At 55.1% G+C, this 10664-nt stretch overlaps 1 protein-coding gene across 1 annotated transcript; it reads right to left on the bottom strand.

The window, feature by feature from the left end:
• Positions 1 to 1583: 1583 nt before the first annotated feature.
• LOC138382496 (protein RoBo-1-like) lies at positions 1584 to 9347 on the bottom strand. Its single transcript, XM_069466973.1, has 6 exons — positions 9198 to 9347; positions 5197 to 5287; positions 4870 to 4980; positions 4284 to 4433; positions 3502 to 3633; positions 1584 to 1837 (listed from the first exon to the last, which is right to left on the bottom strand). Exons 2-6 carry the CDS (start codon positions 5267 to 5269, stop codon positions 1647 to 1649), a joined length of 657 nt encoding a protein of 218 aa, XP_069323074.1. The 5' UTR covers positions 5270 to 5287; positions 9198 to 9347; the 3' UTR covers positions 1584 to 1646.
• Positions 9348 to 10664: the final 1317 nt, after the last annotated feature.

The raw sequence follows: 10664 nt of genomic DNA, 5'->3' as shown, positions 1-10664 counted from the left end.
TGTGTCAACTCTGGACATGTGACAACTGAAAACAATATGCAAATGCTTGGAAGTTCTATGTCCCAAATCCATGCATGCTCCTTGCTGTATAGTATTTCCATTAAGGAGTAAGAGCAGTTGTCCCTCACAACTGCAAAGGAGGTAAGAGGGTTGGGACTTAGATGTCACCACAGATCTGCAGTTTCTGCTCTGGAAAAACCAGCAAAAGGAGTCTAAGCACACCCCAGCCAGGTGTGTGCACAGTGATGGTAGAGGTCTGGCTAAGAGAATGTTCCCCTTTCACCTAGCTCAGAGGCCAAGTGAACTAGATTTATTTGGACTTCCATGACCTATTCAAGCAAGCAGAAATCCCCCACTTTTAGGCAAAGAGCCAACAAAAATTCGTGAGTTTCAGGGTATTGCTTGAGACCACTTTTCTTAGATGGCCAAGGGCAACAGAACTCTTTTGGCTGGTCTCTGCTCGTGGATCCCTGCTCCTCCCGTGCAGGGAAGAGGCATTGGTCAGGGAAGGCTGGCGGGTATACCCCAAACCCTTCCTACTTCAGTGGGTTAATGCAGCACGAGTTTCTTTGTTGTCCACACCATGGTCCATGTTGGGCATTCCTGATTGGGACAACTATTTTGGGTGGATCTCCTCCGAGGAGCAACTTAGGGGTCAGTCTTCTTGAGTATTGAGATTCCGCCGCCCTCTGGGACACCAGGTCCAGCCCACAAGTCACCAGAGGCAGACACAGCGCAGCGGGTCATGCCTGGAAGGGTTCCAGGGCTGGGCCTGGAAAGGGCGCTGGCTTTGCCGCACACGTGACTGCAAGGAGAGCCGAGAGGTGCGGTCTGGCCCTGTGCCCAGGAACTTGGAGACTCAGGGGGTCCGTGTGAGCACAGCGCAGGGTCACCCAGCTGTGGGATGGGCGCCGTGAGGACGCTGTGCACCTTTGAACCCTGTGAAGGCTCTTCCCGTCCCAACCCCGGCCTCTTGGCAGGCGTCGTGTGAGGCGTGCTGTGGCGCCACGGCTCCAAGCCCTGTCACGTGGGGTGCAGCCCTCTGGGCCCCCAGTGCACACAGGCACCTTTTAAACTTAGCACTTAAAACTCCCTTCACAGACCGCCTCTGCCTGCACCCTTCATCCTGGTGGCCATCGTCCTTGGAAGCAGAGGCAGCCGGGGTACGTGGCAAGAAATCCACGCACACGGCTCTGAAGTGGGGGAGAGTCCATTGTTCCTAGGACTTTGCAAACTGTGGGGAAGGACCCTCCAGGGCCCTGAATTGTCCATTCAAAATCGTTTTCCTTGGCAATGGGCAGTTAAGGATCAGAGACGGAAATCAGAATATCTAGAAGGAGGCATGTTCCAGCATGTGTGGTTAAGGGTAAGCTTGAGTGGCAAAGAATGACAGAGATTCCTATAGATGCCATCTCAGACTTCCTCTGAAATGTGCTACTAGGGTGAAGAAACAAGCCATTAGAAGAGTGAGTAGGATGTTTTTAAACCTAAAGGGCAAAGAAGTAATCACACACATGCTTGTGGGGTATCAGCTCTTTAATTCTGTGATGGGGTGGTGGGGGCGGGGGGGGCTGGGGAAAGGACCCCTCCATGGGCTCCAGGTTTTCCCTGTGTTTGTGGGACTGTGGGGGGAAGTGCCGGAGTGGTCAAAGCGAGACTTTCAGCAGGAAGAGGCCAGCCAGGGTGGACGAGAGGATGGGTGCCAGTGGGCGGCTTCCGCTGATGGGGTCCACGCAGTAGGCGTTGATTCTCAGTCTGCCCAGCACTTCCGGACCCCTCAAGCTGCAGGCAGTCTCCGTCGCACAGCCCATACCGTACAGCACCAGGATATTGCGGACTGCGAAGAGGGAGACCCAGGGTCAGTCTCCTCTCACACCTCGTCTCCCTCCTCACTCACAGCCTCAGGTGAGCCTCTCCGCCTCCTCCGGGATGAAGAGCTGCTCGGAGTGCCGCGGCATCCCCGACTGCTGCCTTCCGAGAGCGAGCGAGGGGCGGCAGCTGTGGCTCTGACTCCAGCCAGGGACCGCGCCTCATTTCCCTCTGGCCCTGACACCTCCCCAGTTCAGGAGGGCCCCAAAAGGGACCCTGCTGCATTACATGCACGGCTGAGACTGGGGCCTCTGGGTTCCGAGGAGTGAGGGAGGGCTGGTGTTGAAAAGGGGGCTGGTAGAGTTCAGACCTCGTGCATTTGGCTAGAACACTTCTGTGGTCCCTCTCCTCCTCCTAGCCTTTGCTTTCTTGGAGAAACCAGAGGGAAACACTGCAGATCTCCCTCAGATCAGATCCCTCTGCCCAGGGCGCAGAGTTGCTTGGGAGACGAGCACTGCAGAACCTCACTGCTTGTCTGTGCTATCCCCATGGTTGGAGGAGAGAGACCGCCCCACTATTGACAGCCTCAGCCCTCCTCTGTGTCCTACATCACATCCTATTTTCCTCATTCATCTCGGTGCAGCTACACACAGGGCCCTTCACCTGCGAGTCCCAGATCCCTCTTCAAAATCTTCTAAAAAAAAATAGCATAACTCACCTTCATTCCCATTAAATTCTCTCTCCCATCATTTAGTCGGCTCCTAAAACACCACTAACACCTTTTACAAATTGATCATAAAAGAGCTGACAGTGCCCCATCTAGCTGTACAGTCTAGAGAGAAAAATACTATGGTTGTTTTTCCAACTACTGTCTGAATGGTACATGTGCCTTTTACCACAAACACAGACCTTTCTCCTACTTGGGAAAATTACAAATCCTTCTACAGATTTCAGAATGACACCATGCAAAAATCAAGTGCTTAATCATGGGGTTTCAATGGTAGTGATGATGACAACTGAGGTGTTGTCACCCCCTTCATTGCCAGGAGAGCGTGGTGGCCACACATGCCCTCCCCAGCCTCTGTCTCAGCTGTGTTTCTTCTCCTCCCCCTGCTCTCCTGCCAGACAGCTTCCTCCAAACCTTAAAGGGGTAAGCAAGCGCCACATGCGGCAGTCGGCCCCTGAGACAGCCCCCAGTGTTTTCCATCTCCTGGCATGTGTGCCCCTGCGTACGCCTTCCCATGTGGTACCAGGTTTGGTCTCAGTGATCAGCAGGGTACAAGCAGAAGCAATGGTATGTCACTTCTAAGATGACAGGATTTCAAGCTGTAGCTCCCTGTCTCTCCTCTCTGTCTCATCGCTCACTCTGGGGGAGGACAGCTGGTATGTCATGAGGACGCCCAGGCAGCCTACGAGAAGGCCCAGGTGGAGAAGAACCGAGGCCTGTCAACAGCCACCCGGGTGAGCGTGGAAGGACATCCTCCGTCTGAACGGCCGCAGCCGGAGAGACCCTGAGCCAGAACCACCCAGCTATACCACTTCCAGATGCCTGACCTACAGGCACCATCAAATAATAAACATTTACTCTTTTCTGCTGCTAAGTTTTGGGGTAAGTAGTTACACAGCAATGGACGGCTAAGATGCTGTGCCCTTAATAAAATGCCACCAGAACGCCTGGGGAAGTGTCCACACCTACGCCGACAACCTCCACACACTTGGTCTCTGCCCCTGTGCAGGTGAGCGGGGCTGGGTCGCAGGAAAGGTCCGTTTCATTGAAGCAGGCGCGACACGTAATGCCATTGGACACCGAGGATTTCTGAAGCGCTGAATGAAGAGAGAAAGATTTCACCTTAAGGAATATGCAGAAAAAGTAGCTGACATCATTACTATTCCCCAAGGTCATGGTATTCCAGGCCTTGAAAAAACAAAAAGAGTATTTCCTTCCACCGAGGCCTGCCGAGCGAAGGGAGAAGAGGTGTGTGTACGAGCTGGGACAACGCGACCCATCGGCTTTGCAGGACTTTGGCGTTATCTTGCCCTTTCAGGGACCTGCCCTCTCTGCCCCGGCTGGAGAAAAGTGCTCAGGCAAGGGGAGAGTAGAGAGTCTGTGGCCTAAAAGGACGTGGCTGCTAAAGGAGTAGGAATTCAATAGGTGAGGAAAGACAAGTGTCTCAGCTGGAGCAGGAGAGCGGATGTTCAGATCTGCAGACGGCATGCGGGCCACCCCTGCCGAATCGGCCTCCCGCAGGCGGGCGCGGCCACCCCTGACTGTCCACGGGAGCCTCCGGGGCGGGGGAGCCATTGGCCAGCGCGGCCGGCAGGTCAGTGGGCGTCCCAGAAGCTGCAGGCGCAGGCGGGCTGCCGGCGGCGCCCAGGGGCGAAACCGAAGGCGGCGGCGGGGGAGGGGGAGGGGGGGACGGGGGAGGGGGAGGGGGAGGGGGGAGGGGAGGAGGAACGGGGGAGGAGGCGCTCGCCTGGGAACAGCTCCCGGTTGCACTGCGGGGCTGTGCAGCACTGGTGGCCCAACGCGAACGTCTTCTGATTCCCCAGTGTGGCCGAGAAGGACAGCGGGACACACGTGCTTGAAGAACAGCCTTTCTGCTGGAAAAGTTCGGAGGGCTGCCCTGCACAGAACAAAACCCCAAAGAGTGTTTTCCCTTTAAGCCGCAGAGGGAGTGATGCCCAAGTGGGCAGCCTGTATTAGAGGCTTAAGGTCTTCGCTCCCTTTGTCTCTCCACTTCCCCAAGAGTCCCTCTGTGCCCATCCCTTTTGTGGAATAAACCAGTGGAGGGGCAATTGGCTAGAATTGCTTGCAAAGGGAATGTCATGCCTCAACAGTCCCCAGGAGGTTGATGCCAGCCCCAGGATGGTCTGCTCGGCACAGGGCCCAGCCCTGCCACCTCCTGCCACCCCGCCTCTCGGCCCCATCCTGGCAGGACGCTATGTAGGGAAGCGAGGATAACACAGAAGGTGCATAAGGGAACCAGCAGATATGTCAGGTTTCTGAACAAAGCAACCCCTGACTCTAGGCACCTTCTCCACTAGCCCGGCAGGGCCTACCTGAAGTGTTAAATTCTTGCTTGTTGCTAAAGCAGCCGTGAGAGGTTTCACAAATCTTCTGCCTGTCAGTTCCACACTCATTAAGAAGACACTGTGTACACGGATAACGCTCTACAAAAGGGAAATAAACACTGCTCAAACAATAATTCAAGAATGAAAACCGTCAAAAGTCATAGCTGGTGTTTCAATAGCCAAACATTCCTGGGAGTCAAGGTGCAGAGACACCTGCTCTCTGGAGACCCACACAGCCCACCCGCCTTCCCGGGGAGGCCTCACTGCCCACCTCAGCCTCCAGGTCTTCGGGAGGAAGGGGCCGCTTGTTCTTACCCACAGTGCCGAAAGCAGAGGCGGCGAGGACACAGACAGCGAGGAGGGACTTTAGGCAGGAGGACTGCAGCATGGTGGCTCCCTTGTCACACTGCAGCGAGAGCATGCGGGTCAGGGATAAGGGGCCCAGCCCTCTCTCTAATCCGGCAATCCAAACGCCAGACAGTGTTGTCCATTCATTCATTCAGCAAGTGAGAATTTGTCAAGCACTTTCTTTGTGCCCAGTGCGGCTCTTTTGGGGGACGCAAGAATGAAAAAGATGCCATCTTTGCCATCAAAGCATCCAGGGGAAAAAGAGCCATGCTTCCCTAGGAAGGACGTGCATGCGGAGCTTTCCGTCTTGCAGGTGTGGAAGGTGCTGGGGCCCCTCTGAAGCTCAAAGGGGATGGTCTGGCCAAGATGCAGAGCTCGCTCCTCTGGGCCGCGGGCAGAAGCCCCCCTGCGCTAGAAAAGTCTGCTGTACACCACGGAAAGCAGCCCCTTGGCCCAGGACGAGAATTTCTCAAAGTCACCTTCCCACAAAGAGCCGGTCACCACAGCACAGGTGTCACCACCCCACACCGGAAAAGCTCACCTTCAAGTATTTCCAGTCTTCTTTTGAAGGGACCACCTCTGAGATGGCAAGGAGGGCAAGTGTCCTCACCCAGAGAGGACCTGGCAGGGAGCAAACCCCGAGGATGGGCTCCCTCCCTGCCCCTTTCTTCCACGTACTTTTTATAGGACTGGAACCCAATGGCCTAGTAATTAAAGCTAGATAAGTATAATCTTGATGCCAAGCCAAGTGCAATAAATTGCATTCGTCTTCTAGAAAGAGTATGTGAAAACAGCCATTCCTGACCCTCTGATCTCCTACAGGAAACTCTCTGGAGAAGTAGACTATTGTGAGTTTAGCTAGTAAGTTTCAAAAGAAAAAAGAGTTAAGAAGGAAAGTTTGCAATTCAGAACCTCCCAGTCTTAGTTTCTTCAGTGGCTATTTTAATGCTAAGTCTCCCATGGGCATTCATCAAGCGTCTGCCTCCTTCACGAACACACAGAGTTTTGCCATGTAAGACTCTTGGCAAGAAATTCCTTCTAGAATTTAGTGTTGCGGGCGGCGGGGGGCACAATTCCTGGACTGCCTCTCTTTCAAAGAAACAGCACGCTTCATTTCGCAAGTAACATAAAGCATGAGCTCTTTTCTCCTTGGTCACCAGAAAGTTCAGCATTGTATTTCTTGCTAAACCATGATTTCTCTAACTGCTTCCTTCTGTTCTTCATGTATGTTGGTATGTTTGCCTTTTGGAAAACTGCTTCTCACCATTCAAGGGCAATGGAGATATTAGTGACGCACCCACTTATGAAGACTGTGGCCGTGGCAGTGCTGGGGTGTGCGGGCCCTTCACAACACCTCTGGGCCTCTGTCTGTGGTCTGTAGCAGACTGTCCACAGGCCACTTCTGGGCCCTGTAGGGACCAGAGAGACATCCTGTGATCTCCGGCCCACAGCAGATGCCATTGTCCAGCCCTTCCTCGGTGCTAATTGCCAGCTGCATCCCTTCCTTTCTCCTCCCAGCCCCCAGAACCAGGCCTCAGGGCCCACTTGCATCTCTCTAGAAGAGGGACTGGAGCCTCCCTGCACCCCATTTTTCTTCTCCCTCTCCATGTATTTTCTTGCTGATCCATTGTTAGGGCCTATCTGCTGTAAGTTCTATGCCAGGCTACTTGTTTGAAATGGGAGATGAAGGCTAAAATCGAGGGATTCGTATTTCAAAAAAATCCTCCCACCAGGCATCAAAATCTTGCTCGCATACTCTGAAAGTCTGGACACTGCGGTGATCCACACCGGACAGGCGCGATCCCGCTGGGAGCTGAGCGCTAAAGACACAGAAGGCGCCAGGCCTGCAGGAGAGGAGCGGCAGGGCTGCTCAGGAGCCTCAGAGGCAGAGCAGGGAGGGCACGGGGGCCGCGGGGTCTTGCCGGGGTCCCCGAAAACGCACAAAAACGCACAATGCGGTGGCGGGAAGTGAAGCTGCTCACCTAGCAGGTTCCTGTTGTTTAAGCAAAGTTGACAGAACATTTCAGGGGAGACAGGAACTTGAGCCCAGAAAAGACAGGAAAACCTGCCAAACCCTCGGAGGTGGTAGGGTTGGAAGATGCCTTCGGTCCCTCGGTGGGAAATGCCATCTATATATATACCTGTGGCTCTCTGGAAAGCATCCAGCCATGAAATATGAAAAATGATATTAACAATGGCTTGGGACTTTCCAGACAGCTCCCCCCCATATATATATTTGCCTCTGAGGTGATTTGGGTCGGCTCAAGGTTATTATAGAAAGTGAGACCTGAATCTCAGCATGTGAAATAGGTCTTTGCCGTTCCCTGTAGACTTGCCTTCAGGGAGAAGAGCGTGGGGCCCTGGCCCCCTCTGAGTCCTCCCACCACGACACTGCAGGGATTTTGTAGGCTTTTTCCCTGACCCCAGGGAGGGTGACTCTGAAGGCAGGTGGGGCAGGGCAGGAGTGGGGGCGGAGGGCTCATGAATTTCCACAAAGCAAGGATTCCTTCCCAGGCTGGGAAAATTCATATGGGCTCCTGGAGAGGAGTGCTGATGGCGTGTGTGTAGAAAGAACGCCATTTCGTGGGGCCTGCGCAGTGGCTCTCTGGCCAGCGTGCTCCCTGGAGGGGAGGCTGGCACTTCTTACCGGGGACCGAAGGCATCTTCCAACCCTACCACCTCCGAGGGTTTGGCAGGCTTTCCGGTCTTTTCTGGGCTCAAGTTCCTGTCTCCCCTGAAATGTTGTGTCAGCTTTGTTTAAACAACAGGAACCTGCTAGGTGAGCAGCCTCACTTCCCGCCACCGCGTTGTGCATTTTCGGGGACTCTGGCAAGACCTTGCCGCCCTCCCGCCCTCCCTGCTCTGGGCGCCTGGGCAGCCCTGCCGCTCCTCGCCCCGTTCCAGGATCCTCCTGCTCAGCATCTGTCACAACCTCACGATAACGGGTGAAAATGTTGCCTGTTGCTGTCTTCAGAAAGAGGAAAAAGGTCACCTTGCCTGGAGAGAGACTGGCCGAGTGCAGTGGGGATGGGCTCTGGAGTGAGGCTCGTTTTCACCGTGGAGCCGCTCTGCTCCTCTGAGCCTCGAGCTCAGGGGCAATGCCCAGTGCTTAGGGTGCGGGTGAGGGCTCAGGGCATGGCCACACGCCTGTCGCGGTACGGGCACATAGCTTCACCGTCGTCCACACCAGCAAAAACGGGCAACTGTTTGCATTTGGTGGAACAGGGGTGGGGGTCAGTGGGGCCCACTGGCCTGTCGACAGGTTCTGCATATGCCAACATGGACGTGAACGTTTGGGAGCAAAAACACAAAATGAGCGTAATCCTGTTTTTCTGTCCACCGTCTCAGCTGAGGGCATGTCTAACAGGGTGACCAGACAGCCAGCAGTCCCAGGGGCCGGGCCCAGGCTGGGGACTCCCCGCAGAGTCCCCGCAGGCTTAGATAGAGAAGGACAGCATCTTCATTTTCACTAACCTCTAACTGAAATTTAGCCTTTCCTTCCACGGCAAATGGAAGCCACAAACCACAGCAAACCCACCACCTGCAGAAACCACGGAGGGTCCCTGGCATGTGGCATCTGCGGGCGTCTCAGGGCGCTCCCTGCCCTCGCCAGCCCCCCCCCCCCCCCGGCAGGTTCATAAGGAAGTGTATCTGCCACTGTTCCACGCGTTAGGAAAGTCATATGACTATATATTCACATCATTATAATCCTGTGTGACTGAATTTTATTCAAGAGAAGGGGTCCACAAGTTCCCCGTCCTGCCACAGTACTGAGGCCCAGAGAGGGCTGCAGCCAAGCGTGCCCCGGCCCCGAGCCCGGGTGGCAGGCAGGCCCCAGGCTGTGCCTGCCATGGTGCTGCGGGGGCCTCAGCCCACTAAACCTCTCCCTTCTTCCTGACACTACTGGGCGGCTAGAGGTAAGGATAGCTTCTGGCAGAGAAGGTGTGAGGCCAAGAGGCCAAACTTACAGGTCAGTCTTCAGACATCTGCTGGTTAAATCCGACGCCCTGCAGCAGAGTGATGGTGCCCTGCCCGCCTGGCCTGGCTCCCGCACGGCCCGCAGCCTGAAGCGCAGCCTGGTCGAGGGGAGGAATGATCGGGCGGAATGAACAGTTCTGTCACTGCTGGTAGGGAAGCGTGGCCTCCGTCACTCGTGTCACGGGCTGAACAGAGCATAACAGAAGTGAAACTTGGGACTGCCCAATTCTGTGCCAACTTCCGACTTCCTCAGCAAACCCTTCGTGGCCCCATGAGTACAGCAACCTGCGCGGTCACCGCGGCAAGTTCCCAGAGCCCCTGGGGACACTGTTCTTGGAGGCTGAGAGAGGCCAAGACGCTCAGTGGGAACCTGGAGCGCCCACGCTCTGACTGGCGCCCCCACACACCTCCTGGCTTCAGGGTCGTCCCACGGGGCCCCTTTTGGGGACCCCACCCTCTCAAGGCAGCTGGGCTCATTCTGGGAACCAGAAACAGTATTCTGCTGCACCACGTCCCAGGTGCACCGCCCCTTGGTCTCACTGTGGCCACGTCCCGTCAGCCCTGCTCCCAGCTGCGGTGCTGGGAGGGACCCGCTCCCTGTTCTCCCAGCCACAGACACAGATGCTGATTTTGACCAAAGCCTATTTCAGGCTCCCCTGAGCTTTCTTCTCGACAAGGCCCCGACTTTTGTGTGTTCATGTTTGTTTTTGTATTGTCCAACTTTAGTGAGAATCCTAATTCTGTTTAACCAGAGCCCCGCCCGCAGACTCTCGATGTCGGATCACCCTGATAACTGATCCGGCTCCTCATCCTCCCCATCCCCCAGCGGGTGTCTGACCCCCCTGGCCTGCCGTCCGCAAGGGTCAATTCAGCCAGAGTCACCCTTTACTCCAGATGTTTCCTCGTAGTCATTTTCTACTGACCCCCTTCTCCTTGGCCACAGACACCACGGGCCCACGCCGTGTTTGCATTTGAGCCTGTGGGGTGAGGGCAAACGTCCCCTTTGCCCCGAAAAGTTCCTGAAGATCAACTCATAATTAAGGCAGATTAATACGAGGAAGAGGTGTATTTACTGGGTGCGGAGCGATTACCCAGTATCCCAGTGGGATCAGATATTTTTCTACGCTCCTTTTAGAGGGAGAGGAGATGAAGAGTAGGGGCAGTTCTGTTTCTGGGCAATAACTGGCTGTCGGGGAGGATGGGTGGACGGGGAAGCAGACTGACTCGCAAACTAACCTGAGAGACAGGTGTTGTATTTAAAATGACTCGGGCCAGGTCTGGGTGCATTCTCCATCTTCCAGATGGCAGGGAGCGGGAGGGAAGTCCGCTGTTCTTTTGAGGAGTCCGTCTGGCTATGCAGATGGAGGAGAAGCCCCTTCCAAGGCCTGTTGCCCTCTAAGGGCCTGTAATTGGTTATACTCTTTACACCAGGGAGTCACATTTTGGAGTCATCACTC

This window comes from Eulemur rufifrons, chromosome 4, assembly GCF_041146395.1.
Source record: "Eulemur rufifrons isolate Redbay chromosome 4, OSU_ERuf_1, whole genome shotgun sequence".
NCBI lineage: Eukaryota > Metazoa > Chordata > Mammalia > Primates > Lemuridae > Eulemur > Eulemur rufifrons.
Note: the sequence above shows the minus strand (reverse complement) of the source record. Positions and strands in the feature narration are given on the sequence as shown.